The sequence below is a fragment of the Coturnix japonica genome, unplaced genomic scaffold (assembly GCF_054131305.1).
Source record: "Coturnix japonica strain WE unplaced genomic scaffold, WE-NBRP24 Scf113, whole genome shotgun sequence".
Taxonomy (NCBI): Eukaryota; Metazoa; Chordata; class Aves; order Galliformes; family Phasianidae; genus Coturnix; species Coturnix japonica.
The window spans coordinates 78,275-99,856 of record NW_028189016.1 but is presented as its reverse complement, the minus strand read 5'-3'; the positions used below and the strand labels follow the sequence as shown (position 1 = coordinate 99,856).

Here is a 21,582-nt window from a genome sequence, read left to right as displayed (position 1 = left end):
TTGTCGCTCAAAGTTTCGCCTCCAATCGTTTTGTTCCGCGCTCTGCGCCAGCCAATAGCCGAGCGAGGAAAGCTACCGTGTGGCTCCGCCCCCTGTTACCTCAGGGAGGAGGCGGCCATCATGGCGGCGGAGGAGGAAGCGGCTCCGCTGAGCGGTGTGGGCTGGGCGGCGGGGCCCGAGGCGGCTCCATCGGGTTGGAGCGTGGTATGAAGGGAGGCTGCGGCCCGACGGGAGGCTGCAAGGCTGAGGCTGAGGCTGGAGATCGAGGGGAGGCTGCGGTGCGGCCCGATCTCACCCTCTACCCACCCCACAGATCACCACAAGCGTTGAGGGTAACGCGGCCAACCTGGGCAGCAAAGGATTCGGACACAAGGGCGGGTACCTGTGTGTGAGCACCGCAGCTCCGGTACGGAAACAGCCGGAATAGGGCGAGACCGGGGCCTGCTATGGGGTCTGGGGTGAGCCCGGGGCCTAGGCCCAATCCTGAGGCCTACTTTGGGGCCTAGGCCCAATCCCGGGGCCTACCTGGGGGTCTGGACCCAACCTTGGGGCCTACTTGAGGCCTAGGCCCAACCTCGAGGCTTACCTTGGGGCCTAGGCCCAATCTTGAGGCCTGCCTTGGGTCTGGGCCCAACCCCGGGGCCTACACTGAGGCCTAGGCCCAACCTCGAGGCTTACCTTGGGGTCTGGGCCCAATCCCAGGGCCTACATGGGGGCCTAGGCCCAACCCCGAGGCCTATCCTGCGGCCTGGATCCAACCCTGGGACCTAGGCCCAACCCCGGGGCCTACCTTGGGGTCTAGACCCAACCCCGGGACCTATCCTGGGGGCCTAGGTCCAATCCTGGGGCCTACCCTGGGGCCTAGACCCAACCCTGGGGCCTACCTTGGGGTTTGGACCCAACCTTGGGGCCTACCCTGAGGCCTAGGCCCACCCACAGGGCCTACCTGGGGCCTGGACCCAATCCCGGGGCCTACCCTGGGGTCTGGGCCCAATCCCGAGGCCTATCCTGAGGTCTGGACCCAATCCCAGGGCCTACCTTGGGGTCTAGACCCAATCCCGAGGCCTACCTTGGGGTCTAGGCCCAATCCTGGGGCCTACCCTGGGGTCTGGACCCAATCCCTGGGCCTACCTTGGGGCCTAGACCCAACCCTGGGGCCTACTGGGGTCTAGGCCCAATCCCAGGGCCTACCTTGGGGTCTGGACCCAACCTTGGGGCCTACCCTGAGGCCTAGGCCCACCCACGGGGCCTACCTGGGGCCTGGACCCAATCCTGGGGCCTACCCTGTGGTCTGGGCCCAACCCTGGGTGCCATGTTGAGCTCTCGGCCCCCACAGGACCCGGCTGTGCCTATAGTGACCGACGTCCAGGTGCTGAGCGACCGAAGCCCACAACCCACGGGCTACACTCGAGCCCCCGAGTTCCCAGAGCCTCGTAAGTGCTGTTAGGAAGGATCTATGGGGGGGTTGGTGAAGCTCCGGTCCCGCTTTTAGCTCCTCCTTCACCTCCATTCACTTTCCCCTTTAAGGTTCCGGTGTGTCCCGTAAGAAACGGCTCTATGTGAGATTGCAGCCCCGCGGGGCTGCTGAGACGGCCGTGTTTGACATCAAAGTGAGTGCGAAGAGCAGAGCTGTGCCTCAATACATGAAGGTTGGGTAAGGCAAGAAACCAACCCCCCTATCCCCAAAACACATGCACAAATAATGGGCTACCTGCTGCCATTTAGCCCTATTTCTATTCCTCCCCCCACCCTCCCTTCCTCCTGTGTTCCAGCCCTTTCCCTGTTCCCAAATAATTCCCTGTTTTTTCTGTTGTTTTTAACCATTTTCCTTTCTTTCCCCATAGGGAAATGGGCGGCTTTGCCATCTGGTGTAAGAAAGGAGCCCTTCCCAAACGTAGCCCCCCTCCTGTCCCCAAGCCCAGGACGGTCAGCCTGGGTTTGAAGCAGCTCTCATTGACCGACGTTGAACAGCAGTACGTATATACGTATACATTGACCTCATCTACTCCTACCTGGAGCTGGGAGCTCTTTATGCTGCTTTATGGTGTTAAGGCTTTGTGGCTCTCATTACCCGTTAATGAGGTTAATTAACTGTGTGCTGGGAGCTGTGGGCTCCTCAGTTCAGGGCTGATGGGGAACTGAGCCCAGTAGAGGGTGCAGAGATAGTGGGGGGCTGCAGCACCTCGTGATGGGGACAGGCTGTGACCCTGAGCACTGTGCTATAGGGAACTGCTATAGGGGAAGGCAGACTGGGGGAGCTCCATAGGGTCCCTTCATCCCCTGTGGAGCTGCCATCCCATAATATTAATCCCATAGGACACCTGAGAAGCCAGTGGCTCGCTCCATCTCCAGGCGTGCTTCCATCACACTACACAACTCGGCCGATGATGGCTCCAGCATCTACAACCTCTCAGGTACCCATTCCTCTGTACCATATAAAGCTGCACAAAGCAATGTGGCCTATTAACATCCCTTATAATATCCCTTATAACATGCCCTATTAACATCCCTTATAACGTGCCCTATTAACATGCCCTTATAACATCATTTCTAACATGCCCTAATAATGTCCCTAATAACATACCTTTATAACATGCTCTATTAACATCCCTTATAATATCCCTTATAACTTGCCCTATTAACATACCTTATAACATCCCTATAACATACCCTTATAACATCCCTTATAACGTGCCCTATTAACATCCCCTATTAACATCCCTTATAACATCCCTTATAACATGCCCTGTTAACATCCCTTACAACCTGCCCTATTAACATCCCTGCCCCTGCTCTTTGCAGCGATGGACGGAGTCCCTTTCACACTACACCCCAAATTCGAGCGTGGTCCCAAATCCGACAGCAACGTGAGTGTTCCTTCACCCCCCCCTCCATCTCATCCCCCAACCTCCCTCCATTAAACCCCCCCCCATTTAATTTCAGGCCATTCTCTCCGACCTGACAGTCAAATCTCTGGCTGATATTGAGAAAGAGGTAATGAAACACCTCATCCTATTGTGGTGAGTGATGGCAACGCTCCAGATACCCCAAATCCCACTGGTTTTCTCTCATTATTTCCAGTACAACTACACTTTTGTAGTGGAACGGACGGCAGCCGCTCGCCTCCCTCCCTCCATTTGCTGACACCACTGGAGCCGCTCTCCTTAATTAAGACCCAATTAACATGAAGTAATACCAAGGGATGATGACAATAAAGGCGTTTCTCTCATTGACTGCCAAAGTATTTTGATGTTTTTTGAGGCTAAAATAGAGAATTTCCTGCTGCTTTGGCTACTGTGATATAAAACGTGGGGCAGCATGGCTGTATTTATGGCTGTGCTTCTCCTCTTGTGCTTTAACACCACAGCTCTACCCTGAACATCGGGCTCCTATTGGATTATAGCATTTCTGGTGCTGCTTTTTGAGCCTAATCCTCCCTTTCTTTCATCTAATGGATGCTCCCCATTTAAAAACATGACAAACAAACCCCAGCCACCTTTCAAAATACATCGGGCTTGATTTCTTTTTCGTTACCAAAGACTGTAAACGTCTCCTGGAGCGGGGCAGTACAAAAACCAACCAGCAGGTTCTACGTCCTGGGAACACCAAAAAAAGTCATTGCACGGAGGTGATTTTTCCACACGAGATGGGAAGAAACTTCTCCCAGAGCTCAAGAATCGCTCTCAAATCATCAGGGTGATTTCATTACGGGGTGCCCCCCCAGCTGGGTCCTTGACGTTCACGAAGGCACTTTGAGTTTTGCTCTCCCCAGCAGGAACTGAAGGATGCGGTCGGCCAACAAGGCCAGGAAGAAGTCGGCCAGCAGCACCTCCGTGATGACCAGCTTGAACTGGGGAACAAAGGCAACGGTGAGCAACCATCCTCCCCTTCCCCCCTCACTGCATAAAGCCTAATAGAGCTGCTGAGCACTGAGCTGCTGCTTAAAGCTCTACTTAAAGCTATTTCCTGCTGCCTTGTGAGAGCCTTCATGTTGTGAGCACTGGCTTTAGGGGCAGCACAGCGAAGCACCGCGCTCTCACCTCGGTAGGGATTTCCACCAGCCCAAACTGTTCATTGAACTCCGGAGACGAACCCGTGAGCAGCCCCACGATGGCCAACCCTGAGAGGATGATGCTCCACAGCAGAGGTTTGTTTTCCTGCAGGCTCTCCATGAAGGGATGGCCCTAAAATGGCAGCGGGGAGGAACATTCAAGGTTAGGGGATAAGGAGCAGTTTTGACATTCAAGGTTAGGGGATAAGGAGCAGTTTGGGGCACAAAGCTTGATCCAACTTGAGCCTAAAGAGGGAGCTTTAATCTCCCTTTAATTAAGCACTGAGCAACCCATTGGTTGTGATTAAAGAGCAGTGCTTTGTTTGAGTGTGTTTGAGTGTGTCTGAGTGGCACAATTGCTCCTCTGGATTGTGATGGAAGCGTGGCTTGCCTTGTAGTTGATAGCAAACGTGGCCATCTGCATCGCCATTGACATGATGTACACGGTGCTGTTGACGAGGCTGGGCTCAAACTCCTTGTATAGATCCACAAACTCTTCCCGTCTAAAAGAGAGCAGAGCTGGAGACATCAATGGGATCACCAAGAGCAAAGCTTTCACCTAAACCCAACCCAAACCCAAGTGATCAGTATTATACACTAAATCAGCCAGTGAATAGCACCCTGCTGTAAGCACAGCTGATGGGAATGGCAGAACTTGAAGGGGATGGGAGGAAATGCTGGAGGTTGTTTGTCCAACCCCTCCTGCTTTAAGTAGAGAACTCTTGGCCATAGATCAACCACAGATCAAAAATCAAGTGGAAACAGATCAAAAATCAAGTGGAAAATATATATACATATATGGCTTTCTCCATTCTCCTCCTTTGAGAAGGGCCGAGATGGGGACACGGGGCTGAATCTTAAGATTTATTCTCTTTTCCTTGTAACTGGCTTTTCTAACCTTAATGGCTCTAGGATGAGCTGCTCCTGTGCTGGAGGAAGGGACACTTACTTGGAAGCACTGCGCACCTGTGCACCGTGGTACAGGTAAACCAGGCTGAGGAAATGCACCAGGAACTGCAGCAGCACCGTCAGCACCGTGTACAGGTTGAAGATGTTCGGCAGGGGGCGCTCCTTGGACAGAGTCTTCAAAGGCTGGGAGTAAGAAAAGCAAACAGGTTCAGACCTATCTGTGAAGTTTTGGGTTGGTTTGTTAATTAAAACAGCTTCGTTTTGGATAGGGCCCATCTTGTGGTAGTCTGGATGAGAAACATGGATTGGGTGTTGACCCAACGCGTTGTTCTCCCCCGTACCTTCGACCTGGAGATGAAAAGGAAGCAGCCAGCCAGCAGCAGCCCCTGCAGAGTGGCCTGGAAGTCACTGAACTTCACCCCTTCCAAATAGAGGACGCTCTGGCTGTAGGCTAAAATCAGGGCGTTCAGCGCGAGGATCTTGAACATCTGGAGGGTTGTCACCAGCGTGCAGCGACCTTGTTTGATCACGTGGCAGACTGAGGAGGAAGAGGTTGGAAGCAGAACTGAAGAGCTTTGGGGACTTTGAGCCTCTTTTGAAGCAGCACAGATCAGCACTGAGCATCCCCCACACCCCCAATGCGGGAGACCCCACCACTGTTAAGTTTGGGAGCACTTCTCACCACCCCACACCCCCAACCTCTGCTTATTCTTTCATAGGATCAAGGAATGGGGCCATGTGTTGATCCACACCATGCACTCAGCTCCTCCCCAATGCACTTACTACACTGGATGGAGGAGAGCTTGGAGGTGAAGGGGGCTGCAATGCTGGCGTCGCCCAGCTTTACCACTGGCACGCGGTCCTCCTCCAAATCCTTCAGCACCTGACTGATGCGCTCCTGCAGGACAGAACAGAAAGGCACGTTGCTTCACAGTGCTGCCCTTCCTTCTTCCAAAGCAAAGAGAAGTCCCTGTTCTTGCTCTAGTAATGCAAGAAGCTTCTCTGGTCTGGATGAACCAGTAATACACCCAAGAAAGACCAAAGAGTGATGATAATTAGTGGGATTTTGGATGTCTCGTTACTGACCCTTTGCATGGCCAGCTGCTCCTCTCGCTGGGACATGACCCTGTGCTTGGCACCACGCGACGTGGGCTTCACCGTTGCGCTCCCCAGCGTCACTGCAGCGGGTCTGAGCTCTGTGGGACCATCCCGAGGCCTCTTCTTCCTCTCAGGCAACCTCTCGGGAGCGTTGGCCAGCAAAGCTACTCCTGAAATAACCCAAACATGATAGAATGCTGTGCTCCCTTTGCAAAGCACTTGCACCAAAAGGGAATGCTGATGGCTATCTACGTGTGCAGCTCGTTGTGGAGTGACTGCAGAGTGGCTGGCTGAAGGAGAAAAGCTTTGCAAAGAGAAAAAGTAGGAAGAATCTCTCTTCTATAAAGATATATTTGCAGCCAATTCCCACTGGTTGCTTATATGTGCACAGCGGGTATTCCACCAGCACAAAGATCCTTCCTAAATCTCGCTTTCTGACCCTAAATGATGTTGGACAGATCAATTCCAGCCCCAAAAGAAGAGAAATTAACATCGGTTTCATATGTAGGAACCTCCACCAAACTCAGTGGTGCACCCTGCAGTGCACTCACCCACATCTGCGTGTTTCAGAGCTCCGACGTCGTTGGTCCCATCCCCGCACATCAGCGTGACGTAGCCCAGGCTCTTCAAAGTAGTGATCACAAACTCCTGCCATAAAGAACCACGGGGTGAGAACTGACAGAGCAGCCGAGCTGGGCGACTCGTTGGCTTCTGAACCACACTCCTAAAGGTTCACCCTGGGTTTTAATCTTAGGAACGTGAAGCTAAATAAGCCAGTGTGTTCAGTATGATAGCACACATCCTGAGCTGTTTTCTTGCTGCCAGCTGGCTTGGATGGCACAAGGTTTTGCTCATAGGCTGGTAACAGCTTTATGAGCGATGCTGCTGTTTCCACGCACCAGATGAGCCCCACTGGCAAAGCAAATGTGGGTATTACCAACATCTCTCACCTTCTGCTTTGGCACCACCCTGGCAAACACTTGGACGTGCGGTATGAGCCGCAGCAGCTGCTGTCTGTTCAGAGCCTGAAGGTGAGAGAGACCTTCCCCTGTTACACACAGGTCATAGCGCTGCGTCAGCTCCCGCAGGGAGGTGGGTAAAATGGGGAACACGATGGTGCCGTCGATGGATTGCCATTGCCAGGCGGAATCTGTAAAGAGAAGCTCATTGTATCCTAATGCGGACAAGGGCAGAGGGTTATCTGGGACTCTGGAAAGCAAACGAGCCCTTTTCATTATCAGCATACATGCTTGTAGTATGGGGCTGCAGTGCTAAAGGGGGGATTTGGCTGCTGAAGCCACTGCTGCATGCAATCTGCATGCAATCTGCATGTAATCTGCATGCAATCTGCATGTAATCTGCATGCAATCTGCATGTAAATCAGTCACCTTTGCTGGCAGGGGGCTGCAGAATGAGTGTGTGTTCCCTCTGGAGGAAGTGCAGCTCCCTGGCCACGTGGCAGGCGGTCAGAGGGTTGTCTCCTGTTATCATCACTACCTGAAGGGAAAGCACAAAGAGCTCAACATCAGTTCTGAGGAGCACTGAGAAGAGTTCAGACCAGCTGGGATGCTGGAGATGTTCCCTATGAGATGCAGCTCTATGCAGCACCTTCAAGAAAGGCTTTTTCTCCAGGCCACGGCAAATGCCATCCCCAAAAGAACACCACATCCATGCTGCTTCCCTGCCTTCCTTTTGCCTTCATTCCAAAGGCATCAAAATTCACATCCCTAGAGCTTTATTCCTATCAGCAAGGCCAGGATGCCGCTTGCCAGCGATGCTTACGTGGTGCGACGCGTTCTGGATCTCCCTGATGACGGATCTGGAGTCTGTTTTGAGAGGGCAGGAAACCACAATGAAGCCAGCAAAGCGAAGGTCGCACTCCAGAGCTTCACGTTTCATCTCTCGCACCTGCCCACAGCAAATGGGGAAAACCCATTGATTTTGTTATTCTGCCATTGATTTGGTGAATACTGGAGCGCCGCCTGATGCTTCACCACAGCTGTCTTGGCTGCTGGTGGGTGCTTCTATGCAATGAAAGCATCGCTTGCAAGACAATTTGTGCTCTGAGAAGCACAGGGCAAACCCAGCTCATCCTCAGCTTCTCTATAGGGAAGACCTCTTGGAGATAAAGCTCAAGAAATGGCCCTGAAATGTCTTGTGCACACTCGTCCCCATCTAACAGGGGGTTTGGAGGTAAGAAGTTCAACGCTGGGCTTCCATGAAGGAAGAGCTGTTGCTTTACAGACAGGAAAGCAGAATTATTGCTCGATAAAGATAAAACTTTGAGCTTTGGGCATCCACAAACCCAAAGATTCCCCCCCTCTCCCCTGACTCTGCCACAACCAAACTCATGCCATCTGTTTTCCTTTAAGAGGCCGAAGGATTTAAGCTCCTTTTTTGAATCCAACGCTGATAAAGAAAACGTACCTGCTGGTGAGTGAGGTGCCCCAGCTCCTTGTAGCCCAGGGCCAGCACTCGTGCCCCCTCGTGGGAGATTTCAGTGTGCACAGCGTGGTAGTTGCTTGGGCACTGAGATAACTGGAGGTGTGGGGAAAAGTCACATTAATATCAACCTGAAGGTGTAGAATGTTTCGGTATTTCATATTAAATATGGTAGGGGGAGACACAGAATCCTTCTGTCCCACATGCAGCTATTAGGGTAAAATTCCCATGTCCTGTATCAGGGTTCTAAGATTCCTTCTGTCTTGCCTCTGGGTTCCAGGACAAAAATCTCCATGTCCTGAATCCTGTTCTAGATCAAAATCCCCACATCCGAGTTCTGGATTCTAGGATAAAATCCCTGTCCCAAAACCAAGTTCCAGTATAAAATCCCTGTCCCAAAACCAGGTTCCAGGTTAAAATCCCCACGTCCTCAATTCAGGTTCTAGGACAAAATCCCCACATCCAAGTTCCAAGACAAACTCTCTACATCCCAAATCCAACCTCCAGGACAAACCCAATTCTCTATGTCCTGAATTCAAGGGCAAACATTCTATGGCATGAACCCACGTGCCATAGAAGGCCCTCGGTGTCCTGGAGAGCCGCGCTCACCATTTTATGCAGCGTCTCCGGGGCCCCTTTCACAGCTGCAATGTAACAGAGATCAGCAGCACCGATCTTCTCGTACGACGCCAAGACAGACATTCTTTTGAGAGCACTGGCAAAATGAAAGCGCTGGTGAATTTTCAGTCCCTGAGTTTTAATACTTCTGGGGAAAACTTTCTCATCTGGAAACAAAGAGATCAGGAAATCCTGAAAGGTTTCTCGGTAGTAGAAGCAAAATCCCTCCCCTTCAGGTCCCAGTCACGTTTCCGATGCTCTAAAGTGAATCCCACCCCCGTTGCATGGAGAGCTATCAGAACTAAAGGCAGCAACCAGTGGATAGGAATACCCACAGCCTTGAGAATGGATTTTTGCTATTTAATGTCCCCTAAATCCATGTTCCTGCCATCCATCCATCCCCAAACAAACGTATAAAGGTTTTACCTTTGGTCAGGGTCCAGTCTACCGCTGTCAGCATCGCCTTCTCCAATGGATCCCCCACCAAGGTCCCGTCATCCAGCTGCACGAGCGAGTGGCACGTCGCGATGGCTCGGTGGGTTTCTATAGGAATGTCAGAGACGGGCGTCACTTCCTTCCCATCCCTGCAGCACAAAAGAAGACCACCCGTGTTAACAACCCCGTTACGATGCTCCAAAACAGGTTTCGGGGGTTTTTCTCAGCCCATTTTTCCCCTTAAAATTCATATTTTATGATGGGAAACAGCGGAGCTGCTTATGGCAAGGTGGGAAGCTCGGATCTGTTGGCCAATGCCCATCATTTCAACTGCAGATTTGAGCAGAGCACTCCATAAAAGGAGCTTGAATTAACACATTTAAACAGCTATGAAATAAAAGGGCCGAGATATTGCCCTGCTCCAAGCACTGCAGAAGCTGGGAATGTTCAGCCTGGAAAAGAGGAGGCTCAGGGGAGACCTTATTGCTCTTATTGCTTCCTCAAGGGAGACTGTGGTGAGCTGGGGGTCGGCCTCTTCTCTCGTGCTATTAGTGATAGGAATAGAGGGAATGGCTTCAAGCTGCAGCAGGGGAGATTCAGGCTGGATATTAGGAAATATTATATTTATATTATATATATTATTATATTCTCAGACAGGGAAGTCGGGCAATGGAATGGGCTGCGCAGGGAGGTGGTGGAGTCACTGACCCCAAGGAACAATTGGATGTTGTGTTGAGTTCATGGTTTAGTGGGAGCTATTGGTAATAGGTGACTGGTTGGACTGGATGATCTTTTAGGTCTTTTCCAACCTCGGTGGTTCTATGATTCTAAATGAATGAGGAAGACAAAGAAGTCTTACATCGCCTGCACCCACCTGAGCCCAGCCACTCCTCTCACCACCAGGTGGTCGCTGGTCAGCGTTCCTGTCTTGTCAAAGCAGCAAACCTCCACTTTGCCCGCAAAAGGGATGCGGAAGGGCTCCGTACAATACACATCTCATAGGGAGAAGGGGGAGAATTCTGTTACAGGTTGGCTGGTGCAAAGCAGGAGGAGCTCAGAGGCTTTTCTATGCAAGGCAAAAGGTATCAACACGGCACTTGGAGTCAATGAGCTCCCTGCTCTGAATTTCTATGGCGTTTAAAACCAATGTGGCAGCAAAGCTGAAGATGATGAATTCCCTCCTCCATACGTTCAAGTCAAGCACTTTGGTTCGGCTCTTATGGACCCCCTTTAAAGCACACACCCTTGGTTCTGCCCTTTGGGGTTTAAACAAGCCCCCTTCCCACCCACCAGCTCCAAACAGATACCACCACCCTGCAGAAATGGAGGAGCTGACAGCGATTTCACACCCACCGACATCCCCACAGTTCCAGATGTACGAATCAGTGGCAAAATCAGAGCTGGGAGGGCTTGGAAAGACCCTCTGGAAGCAGAAGCAGCCTGTATTTTGTTTCTGTTTGGTACTTACAGAGCTTGGCCAAAGCGATGAGGGAGGTGTTGACGGCCAGAGAGAGCTCGATGGGAAGTTCAGGTGGAACAACAGACGTCAGGATTAATGTACACTCGAGGAAGAGCTTGTAGCGATTCCTGCTGGGATCTTTGGTGCCTATGGGGCGAGAGAAACCCTGTATCTCCTGCCCCACAGAACTAAGAGAAGCACACCTACCTAACAGGAGCTGCGGGAGGGCAAGAAAAGCAACCGGAATGAAGTGTGGCCCTACCATGAAAACTGGAGCAGCCCAACCCAGATACACACTCAGAAATAATTACAACTGTCCTTCCCACAGCTCTGGGCCAGGTCCTGTGCAGAGCTGGAAGAAGCAAGGAAGAAACTCACCTTCAATCCAGACGTACGACGCAGCAGCGATAGCAAAGACCAGCAGGAAGAGGATGAAGATGAAGGTCTCTAAGTTATTGGCTGTCACCCTCTTCACCCCAAAGAGGATTGTACGGAGCAATTTCCCCTGAGAAGAACAGCCTTCAGTGCAAGAAACCAGCTCTGCAGCATGCACCGCTTTGTTAAAAATGTGTACAAAGCCCAATTTTAATATCACACTCTGCTGTTTTGGTCCCAGCTTTGTAACCCTCCAAATAACCAGCGGCCTTCAGCCCTCCCCACCAAAACACAAACCCATTCTTCAGTCCCTCTTCGCCATTGCTTTTAAGGATCCTTATGCATTGTTCCTCTCCCACCCACATCACCGTGATGCCCCCATTTCCATCCCCCTCTATTGCTCCTAAAAGCACTGAATGAACACCATGAAGGTGCTGATAGAGGTGAGCAGGCACATGCACATCTTACCTGAGACGTATTGAAGCCAGTCCTCAGAGCGTACGCCACGCATCCATTGTCAACAGCTGGAATGGGAGCAGGAATGAAGGCCGTGAGCTTACTGCATGTCATTTGTGGGACTTATTATAGGGAAATAACACTCAAAGCTTTGCCCTCCCATCACTTGCAAGGGGATAAATCAACTTGAGGAGGAACTAACGGCAACCTCATGTTGTGGTGCATGAGAGCAACTCAATAACTGCTTCCAAATGTTGCATTGAGCCCCATGAAATGAACCCACAAGCGTTTAATCAGAGGGAACTGACATGGATACGTACGTTTCAGCCCCGTGCTGGCTTTCTGGGGCGGGATGTGCTGCACTACCTTGGTTCCACCAAATATAATGTGCAGTCTGGCATCTGTCTGCATGTCCAAGACGTGCTCTGGGCTGAGATCCTCCACGGGCTCCTGCAGGACAACGTTCAGCTCTCAGGTTCAATGTTATTGATAAGTAAATGTGGAGCACGGCTGTCTATTCATATCCCACATGAGGTGCTCTCAGCTTCACTCCAGCTCAAAGCAGCCCGAGGTGAACTCAGGAATTAACGGGCTCTGGGTTTAGAGCCAGACATTCCAGTGTGGGGGATGCAGTTCCCCCTTGGCACACAGAGTACAATAAGGGAGGCTCTGAGATCACTACTTACTATCTCTACATCTCCCCCCCCCCGGTGCACTAGGAAAGGTTTTGAAGTGCTTTCCACTTATTCCTCCCACCTCTACCCAAGTAAAAGAATTCAGACAGGGGAATGCGTGGGAGGGCAACTCTCTTGTAGTTCTGCCTCCAAGGCTGGAAACGCAGCCAGACCAAGCAGGAATCCTGTTCTCATTTAACAGAGATCATCCATCGCTGACAGGGAGATGATAACAAACAGGCCAAGCTGCTCACACAGCATTCACACAGAGATCAACGTGTGCGACCGCAGAGCCTTCAATATTTCTACTTTCCAACCAGGACAACAGAGAACGATTTCACACAGACCTTCATCTGCGGCACAGACTCTCCTGTCAGCATCGCCTCGTCCACGATGCACCTTCCACGTAGGAGCAGCACGTCGCACGGCACGAGGTTTTCATGGGGAGATCGGCCTGTCATTAAGATATTAGAACTCAGAAGCTGAGGGGTAGAAGCAACACATGGATACCTGGAAGGGAGCAGCTCTCCCTCGGTTCAGCTAATACACAAGGTTCCCAAAGGGAATCAATGAATCTCTCATGGGCTGCCAACTCCGTCCCTTGGCTGAGCAGTGCTGAGAACCCTGAAGGTTCTTCAATGAGATCAGAAAAGCTCCCAGTTCAAGTCATTTTAGTTCCCGTTGACACTTCTAAGATAGGAATGAGAACCCTGAAGGTTCTTCAATGAGATCAGAACAGTTCCCAATTCAAGTCATTTAGTTCCCACTGACGCTTCTAAGATAGGAAATGCACCGTGGGGAAAGAGAACCTTCAATAGGGAAGCACTAATGAGACACAGCCCTCCCTCCTTCCTTCCAAGGGAGATATTATAAGCAGGGAGGAAACTCTTCCTCATCCTAAGTGGAGGAGAAACCCCTTTTACCTACAGATTTCCCTTCCTTCAAGTCAACAAGAAGAGATCAAACCTTAGAACCATTACGCCGATGAACCGAACCCCTCAGAAGCGCCCAACCAGGGTCAGTTTTTGGGCATTTTGGTGTTTCTTTACACTTCTGTGTGATTTCCCTGAGTGAAACTTCACTATCGGAAGGTTTTAAATGAGCTGTAGATCGCACAGAGCTTTACCAATGGAGACGATATCCCCTGGGATGATCTCGTCGCTGGAAATGGGTCTCCACTTCCGATTTCGATAGACCTGCAGGAAAAGAGTTTGAAAGAAAATACATAAAAATAAAGATAAAAAAGGGCATTTTGACGGTCCTGCTTGTGTTAACGTCATCTGAAATGGACAAGGATGAGAAAAAGGAGCAGAAATTCTGCTCACAACCACATCCAAACCTCCAGCATCGCCAAGAAGCTGTTCCTAAGGCGCTGGGCTCGTGATTATTTCCCTTTTAATTGGGGTGCTCATGATTATTTCCCGTTATAATTGGGATTACCTGGATCATGTATGGCTTGTTGCCCATCTTTCGGATCTCCGACATGTTCCTCATCTGCTGCTGGACCAGAGAAGCCTCGAATGCAACCAACATGGAGAGGGTGAAGACACTGTAGTACCAATACTCATCCAAGCACCACAGACCCACACAGAACACCTGCAGGGAGAACACAAACTGCTCTCATCTCGCTCCATTTCCAGGCATCTTTTTCACCTAAATGAATACGCATTTTGTTGCATTAAGAGGAGAAAAACCACAGCGGATCGCGGGACCTCCATAGGGAGAAACTGCTCCCACAGCAATGAAATAAATTGTTGTTGCAGGGTGAGAAAAGCTTTAGATTTAAGTGATTTTTGCCATCTAAACCTGTAGGAACCCTCTCTTTTTATGGCAGAACATTTGCAGCTCCCTTCCATCTGTTTGCTTTACCTGGAAGACGAAGAACGGCGCCGTAGCTCTTTCTTTAAAAAGCTCCAAGAATTCCGGCACCACCATCTCAGCCCTGGGGATAAAATAATTAATACTCATTAAATCCTCATTAATTTAAAACTTCTGTGCTAACACAAAAAAAAACCCAACCAGGAGCCACTTGCATCACAACACCCAGACACCACCCACCTCTTTCTTCCCTTTATTTCCCTCACTTAATTACTTTCTATCTCCTGTTCTCCATCCTTAAGACCCAACAGCTGCCAAGCAATGGCAGTGAGGAACCATTTGAAAGCACAGCTCGATGCTTTGGGATCATTTCTCATCTTCTCATTCTGAAATGCTTTGGGATCATTCTCATGCATGGAAAACTTACTTATTTGTGCCATATTTCTTCTCAGCTGCTCGGATATCTTTGTCTTCCTGATAGCCCCGGGCGTTCTGGTAGTAACACAGAGGATGTTCCACAGGGAAAGCAACGGGAAGAAACTGTTTCTTGCCATTTATCTCATAGGAATATTTGATTTTCTGGAACTCAAAGGAAAGAGCCTCCTGACCATCCTCGTCCTATAGAAAGGGAACAGAAACAACGAGTGAACACGCAGTAGAAAGAACAGAAACCCCAACCCTTCATATCTCTTTGCTGCTATGGGATTCTGCCTGCAGTACAGATAGGAGACACAGCAGTGGTGTTTGACATGACGTCCCCATAAGCTGATACATCCCAAAGCAGTAAAACCAAGAGCAGAGGAAGGGCAGCTCTGCACCTCTCGACTCACCTGGTCTCTGTGGAGCGGCACCAGCTCAACGGATCCGTTGTTGGGGGTTGGAACGACTTTAGCCAGCGTGGCTTTCTTAGGGCTGGGTTCCTGAAACACAGCACAGGTACATCACAAAGCAGGTCATAGTTGGGTTGGAAGGGTCCTTAAAGACCCTCAAACCATAGAATCACAGCACAGTTGAGTTGGATAGTTCCTTAAAGATCCCCAAACTACACAATCACAACGCAGTTGGGTTGGAAGGGTCCTGGAAGGTATCTGGGGCACGGACTGGGTTGGAAGGGTCCTTAAAGATCCCTAAACCACACAATCACAGTGTAGTTGGGTTGGAAGGGTCCTTAAAGATCATGTGGGGCACAACACAGTTGGGTTGGAAGGGTCCTTAAGGATCATTTGGGGCATGTAACGGGTTGGAAAGGTCCTTAAAGATCATGTGAGGCACAGAAAGGGTTGGAAAGGTCCTTAAAGATCCATAAACCATACAATCACAGCACAGTTGGGTTGGAAGGGTCCTTAAGTCCCATTTGGGGCACGGAATAGGTTGGAAAGGTCCTTAAAGATCCCTAAACTACATAATCACTGCACAGTTGGGCTGGAAGGGTCCTTAAAGACCTTGTGGGGCACGTAATGGGTTGGAAAGGTCCTTAAAGATCCCTAAACCACACAATCACAGCGCAGATGGGTTGGAAGGGTCCTTAAAGACCTTGTGGGGCACGGACTGGGTTGGAAGGGTCCTTGAAGGTATTTAGGCACAGAATGGGTTGGAAAGGTCCTTAAAGATCCTCAAACCACAGTATCAAAGCACAGTTGGGTTGGAAGGGTCCTTAAAGACCTTGTGGGGCACAGAAAGGGTTGAAAGGGTCCTTAAAGATCCATAAACCATACAATCACAGCACAGTTGGGTTGGAAGGGTCCTTAAGTCCCATTTGGGGCACGGAATAGGTTGGAAAGGTCCTTAAAGATCCCTAGACTACAGAACCACAACACAGTTGGGTTGGAAGGGTCCTTGAAGGTATCTGGGGCACAGACTGGGTTGGAAGGGTCCTTAAAGACCCTCAAATCACAAAATCAAATGCAGTTGGGTTGGAAGGGTCCTTAAAGACCATGTGGGGCACGGAATGGTTTGGAAGGGTCCTTGAAGGTATTTGGGCACAGAATGGGTTGGAAGGGTCCTTAAAGATCCCCAAACAACAGTATCAAAGCACAGTTGGGTTGGAAGGGTCCTTAAGGCTCATTTGGGGCACAGAATGGGTTGGAAAAGTCCTTAAAGACCCTCAAACCACACAATCGCAACACAGTTGGGTTGGGAGGGTCCTTAAAGATCATGTGGGGCATGGAATGGGTTGGAAGGGTCCTTAAAGATCCCTAAACCACACAGTCACAACGCAGTTGGGTTGGAAGGGTCCTTAAAGACCATGTGGGGCACGGAATGGGTTGGAGAGGTCCTTAAAGATCATTTGGGGCATTGAATAGGTTGGAAAGGTCCTTAAAGATCCCTAAACCATACAATCACAACGCAGTTGGGTTGGAAGGGTCCTTAAGGATCATTTGGGACAAGGAATGAGTTTGAAAGGTCCTTAAGGCTTCTTTGGGGCACAGAATAGGTTGGAAAGGTCCTTAAAGATCCCTAAACTACACAATCACATGCAGTTGGGTTGGAAGGGTCCTTAAAGACCTTGTGGGGCACGGAATAGGTTGGAAGGGTCCTTGAAGGTCTTTGGGCATAGAATGGGTTGGAAGGGTCCTTAAAGATCCCTAAACTACACAATCACATGCAGTTGGGTTGGAAGGGTCCTTAAAGACCATGTGGGGCACGGACTGGGTTGGAAGGGTCCTTGAAGGTCTTTGGGCATAGAATGGGTTGGAAGGGTCCTTAAAGATCCCCAAACCACAGTATCAAAGCACAGTTGGGTTGGAAGGGTCCTTAAAGGTATTTGGGGCATGGAATAGGTTGGAAGGGTCCTTAAAGATCCCTAACCCACACAGTCACAGTGTAGTTGGGTTGGAAAGGTCCTTAAAGATCCCTAAACTACAGAATCACAGCACAGTTGGGTTGGAAAGGTCCTTAAAGATCCCTAAACTTCAGAATCACAGAGCAGATGGGTTGGAAGGGTCCTTAAAGATCATTTGGGGCACGGAATAGGTTGGAAAGGTCCTTAAGGCTCATTTGGGACATGGAATGAGGGTCCTTAAAGCTTCTTTGGGACACAGAATGGGTTGGAAGGGTCCTTAAAGATCCCTAAACTACTCAATCACAGCACAGTTGGGTTGGAAAGGTCCTTAAAGATCCCTAAATTACACAATCACAGTGTAGTTGGGTTGGAAGGGTCCATGAAGGTCTTTGGGCACAGAATGGGTTGGAAAGGTCCTTAAGGCTCATTTGGGACATGGAATGAGGGTCCTTAAGGCTTCTTTGGGGCACAGAATGGGTTGGAAGGGTCCTTAAAGATCCCTAAACTACTCAATCACAGCACAGTTGGGTTGGAAAGGTCCTTTAAGATCCCTAAACTACACAATGAATGCAGTTGGGTTGGAAGGGTCCTTAAAGACCCTCAAACCAAAGACTCACAACACAATTGGGTTGGAAGGGTCCTTAAAGCTCATTTAGGACACAGAATGGGTTGGAAGGGTCCTTAAAGATCCCTAAACCACACAATCACATGCAGTTGGGTTGGAAAGGTCCTTAAAGACCATGTGGGGCACAGACTGGGTTGGAAGGGTCCTTGAAGGTATTTAGGCACAGAATGGGTTGGAAAGGTCCTTAAAGATCCTCAAACCACAGTATCAAAGCATAGTTGGGTTGGAAGGGTCCTTAAAGACCTTGTGGGGCACAGAAAGGGTTGAAAGGGTCCTTAAAGATCCATAAACCATACAATCACAGCACAGTTGGGTTGGAAGGGTCCTTAAGTCCCATTTGGGGCATGGAATAGGTTGGAAAGGTCCTTAAAGATCCCTAGACTACAGAACCACAACGCAGTTGGGTTGGAAGGGTCCTTAAGGATCATTTGGGACAAGGAATGGGTTTGAAAGGTCCTTAAGGCTTCTTTGGGGCACGGAATAGGTTGGAAAGGTCCTTAAAGATCCCTAAACTACACAATCACATGCAGTTGGGTTGGAAGGGTCCTTAAAGACCTTGTGGGGCACGGAATAGGTTGGAAGGGTCCTTGAAGGTCTTTGGGCATAGAATGGGTTGGAAGGGTCCTTAAAGATCCCTAAACTACAAAACCACAATGTAGTTGGGTTGGAAAGGTCCTTAAGTCCCATTTGGGGCACGGAATGGGTTGGAAAGGTCCTTAAGGCTCATTTGGGACATGGAATGAGGGTCCTTAAGGCTTCTTTGGGACACAGAATGGGTTGGAAGGGTCCTTAAAGATCCCTAAACCACACAATCACAGCACAGTTGAGTTGGAAGGGTCCTTAAAGATCCCTAAACTACACAATCACAGTGTAGTTGGGTTGGAAGGGTCCATGAAGGTCTTTGGGCACAGAATGGGTTGAAAAGGTCCTTAAGGCTCATTTGGGACATGGAATGAGGGTCCTTAAGGCTTCTTTGGGGCACAGAGTGGGTTGGAAGGGTCCTTAAAGATCATGTGGGACACAGAATGGGTTGGAAGGGTCCTTAAAGATCCCTAAACTACTCAATCACAGCACAGTTGGGTTGGAAAGGTCCTTAAAGATCCATAAACCACACAATAAATGCAGTTGGGTTGGAAGGGTCCTTAAGTCCCATTTGGGGCACGGAATAGATTGGAAAGGTCCTTAAAGATCCCTAAACCACACAATCACAGTGTAGTTGGGTTGGAAGGGTCCTTATAGATCATGTGGGGCACAACACAGTTGGGTTGGAAGGGTCCTTAAGGATCGTTTGGGGCATGTAACGGGCTGGAAAGGTCCTTAAAGATCATGTGGGGCACAGAAAGGGTTGGAAAGGTCCTTAAAGATCCATAAACCATACAATCACAGCACAGTTGGGTTGGAAGGGTCCTTAAGTCCCATTTGGGGCACGGAATAGGTTGGAAAGGTCCTTAAAGATCCCTAGACTACAGAACCACAACACAGTTGGGTTGGAAGGGTCCTTGAAGGTATCTGCGGCACGGACTGGGTTGGAAGGGTCCTTAAAGATCCTCAAACCAAAGACTCACAACACAGTTGGGTTGGAAGGGTCCTTAAAGACCATGTGGGGCACGGAATAGGTTGGAAGGGTCCTTGAAGGTCTTTGGGCATAGAATGGGTTGGAAGGGTCCTTAAAGATCCCTAAACTACACAACCACAATGTAGTTGGGTTGGAAGGGTCCTTAAGTCCCATTTGGGGCACGGAATAGGTTGGAAAGGTCCTTAAGGCTCATTTGGGACATGGAATGAGGGTCCTTAAAGCTTCTTTGGGGCACAGAATAGGTTTGAAAGGTCCTTAAAGATCCCTAAACTACTCAATCACAGCACAGTTGGGTTGGAAGGGTCCTTAAAGATCCCTAAACTACACAATCACAGTGTAGTTGGGTTGGAAGGGTCCATGAAGGTCTTTGGGCACAGAATGGGTTGGAAAGGTCCTTAAGGCTCATTTGGGACATGGAATGAGGGTCCTTAAGGCTTCTTTGGGGCACAGAATGGGTTTGAAAGGTCCTTAAAGATCCCTAAACCACACAATCACAGCACAGTTGGGTTGGAAGGGTCCTTAAAGATCCCTAAACCACACAATAAATGCAGTTGGGTTGGAAGGGTCCTTAAAGACCCTCAAACCAAAGACTCACAACACAATTGGGTTGGAAGGGTCCATAAAGATCCATAAACCATACAATCACAGCACAGTTGGGTTGGAAAGGTCCTTATAGCTCATTTGGGACACAGAATGGGTTGGAAGGGTCCTTAAAGATCCTGAAACCACACAATAAATGCAGTTGGGTTGGAAGGGTCCTTAAAGACCATGTGGGGCACGGAATAGGTTGGAAGGGTCCTTAAAGATCCCTAAACTACACAATCACAGTGTAGTTGGGTTGGAAGGGTCCATGAAGGTCTTTGGGCACAGAATGGGTTGGAAAGGTCCTTAAGGCTCATTTGGGACATGGAATGAGGGTCCTTAAGGCTTCTTTGGGGCACAGAGTGGGTTGGATGGGTCCTTAAAGATCATGTGGGACACAGAATGGGTTGGAAGGGTCCTTAAAGATCCCTAAACTACTCAATCACAGCACAGTTGGGTTGGAAGGGTCCTTAAAGATCCCTAAACCACACAATAAATGCAGTTGGGTTGGAAGGGTCCTTAAAGACCCTCAAACCAAAGACTCACAACACAATTGGGTTGGAAGGGTCCTTAAAGATCCATAAACCATACAATCACAGCACAGTTGGGTTGGAAAGGTCCTTATAGCTCATTTGGGGCACAGAATGGGTTGGAAGGGTCCTTAAAGATCCCTAAACCACACAATCACGGCACAGTTGGGTTGGAAAGGTCCTTAAAGACCATGTGGGGCACAGACTGGGTTGGAAGGGTCCTTGAAGGTATTTAGGCACAGAATGGGTTGGAAAGGTCCTTAAAGATCCCCAAACAACAGTATCAAGGGGCAGTTGGGTTGGAAGGGTCCTTAAAGATCATGTGGGGCACAGAAAGGGTTGGAAGGGTCCTTAAAGATCCTCAAACCACAGAATTACAGCACAGTTGGGTTGGAAGGGTCCTTAAAGCTCATTTGGGGCACGGAATAGACTGGAAAGGTCCTTAAAGATCCCTATACCACACAATGAATGCAGTTGGGTTGGAAAGGTCCTTAAAGCCCATTTGGGGCATGTAACGGGTTGGAAGGGTCCTTAAAGCTCATTTGGGGTACAGAATAGGTTTGAAAGGTCCTTAAAGATCCCTAAACCACACAATCACAGCACAGTTGAGTTGGAAGGGTCCTTAAAGATCCCTAAACAACAGTATCAAAGCACAGTTGGGTTGGAAAGGTCCTTAAAGCTCATTTAGGGCACAGAATACATTATAAGGCCCATCTCCCCCCATCTCCCCCCCACTCTTTCCCCCTCCCCCCATCCCCCCCCCCCCCCCCCGACTCACCCTGACGCACGTGAGCGCGCAGTGCGCGTGCACCGACCACAGCCCCGACAGCGCGGTCAGCAGATGCACGACCCCAATGGCGGCCAACGCCAACAACGCGGCCTCGGGCGGAGCCGGGCCGGGGCCTTGTCCTCCATCCTCCTCCTCCTTCACAGCCGCCCACACCTTCGGCCCCCAAAGCCACAACCAGGCCGGGTAGAGCCCGGCTACGAAGGGCAACACGGTGCCGTGAAGGAGCCGAGGCCTACGGCGGTAAAGAGTCACCGACGAGACCAGCTCGTCCGTTAGGCCCGGAGCCGGGCCGGCCGCCGCCATCTTGTCAAGGACCGCCTGCAGGCGGCTTACTTCCGCTTCCGGTAGGAAGGAGCCACACT

At 50.0% G+C, this 21,582-nt stretch overlaps 2 protein-coding genes and 1 long non-coding RNA gene across 4 annotated transcripts; 2 read left to right on the top strand and 1 right to left on the bottom strand.

The window, feature by feature from the left end:
* Positions 1–102: 102 nt before the first annotated feature.
* On the top strand, positions 103–3,241 carry MVB12A (multivesicular body subunit 12A). Its single transcript, XM_015850453.3, has 9 exons — positions 103–204; positions 314–406; positions 1,337–1,433; positions 1,528–1,654; positions 1,845–1,973; positions 2,317–2,414; positions 2,803–2,867; positions 2,944–2,994; positions 3,082–3,241. Exons 1-9 carry the CDS (start codon positions 121–123, stop codon positions 3,142–3,144), a joined length of 807 nt encoding a protein of 268 aa, XP_015705939.1. The 5' UTR covers positions 103–120; the 3' UTR covers positions 3,145–3,241.
* A 252-nt stretch (positions 3,242–3,493) lies between these two features.
* Positions 3,494–21,546, bottom strand: ATP13A1 (ATPase 13A1). Of its 2 annotated transcripts, XM_085535231.1 has the most exons (26): positions 21,209–21,546; positions 15,166–15,255; positions 14,763–14,953; positions 14,387–14,459; positions 13,958–14,113; positions 13,644–13,713; positions 12,865–12,971; positions 12,164–12,293; positions 11,856–11,911; positions 11,391–11,517; positions 11,022–11,159; positions 10,428–10,548; positions 9,545–9,702; positions 9,110–9,285; positions 8,486–8,596; positions 7,841–7,966; positions 7,447–7,555; positions 7,009–7,208; positions 6,610–6,706; positions 6,047–6,228; positions 5,744–5,858; positions 5,302–5,498; positions 5,001–5,143; positions 4,443–4,554; positions 4,041–4,184; positions 3,494–3,850 (listed from the first exon to the last, which is right to left on the bottom strand). In XM_085535231.1, exons 1-26 carry the CDS (start codon positions 21,521–21,523, stop codon positions 3,740–3,742), a joined length of 3,555 nt encoding a protein of 1,184 aa, XP_085391357.1. In that variant the 5' UTR covers positions 21,524–21,546; the 3' UTR covers positions 3,494–3,739. The 2 variants fall into 2 exon arrangements, with proteins under 2 accessions (XP_085391357.1, XP_085391358.1); XM_085535232.1 differs by lacking the exons at positions 3,494–3,850; positions 4,041–4,184; positions 4,443–4,554; ... (6 more) ...; positions 7,447–7,555; positions 7,841–7,966 and having other exon boundaries at positions 8,550–8,596; positions 9,110–9,215.
* LOC146751201 (uncharacterized) lies at positions 8,115–8,495 on the top strand. Its single transcript, XR_014941793.1, has 2 exons — positions 8,115–8,251; positions 8,431–8,495. It is a non-coding gene; the product is annotated as an uncharacterized LOC146751201 (long non-coding RNA).
* Positions 21,547–21,582: the final 36 nt, after the last annotated feature.

What these genes read in the sequence shown, in the direction of transcription:
- MVB12A (XM_015850453.3), top strand. Translation starts at nt 121, where the DNA reads ATGGCGGCGGAGGAGGAAGCGGCTCCGCTGAGCGGTGTGGGCTGGGCG. An exon ending in GTGTGAGCACCGCAGCTCCG is followed by an intron (nt 407 to 1,336) that starts GTACGGAAACAG and finishes CGGCCCCCACAG; the next exon opens with GACCCGGCTGTGCCTATAGT. An exon ending in CCTCAATACATGAAGGTTGG is followed by an intron (nt 1,655 to 1,844) that starts GTAAGGCAAGAA and finishes CTTTCCCCATAG; the next exon opens with GGAAATGGGCGGCTTTGCCA.
- ATP13A1 (XM_085535231.1), bottom strand. Translation starts at nt 21,523, where the DNA reads ATGGCGGCGGCCGGCCCGGCTCCGGGCCTAACGGACGAGCTGGTCTCG. An exon ending in GCGCGCTCACGTGCGTCAGG is followed by an intron (nt 15,256 to 21,208) that starts GTGAGTCGGGGG and finishes GCTGTGTTTCAG; the next exon opens with GAACCCAGCCCTAAGAAAGC. An exon ending in GTCGTACGTCTGGATTGAAG is followed by an intron (nt 11,160 to 11,390) that starts GTGAGTTTCTTC and finishes CTCGCCCCATAG; the next exon opens with GCACCAAAGATCCCAGCAGG.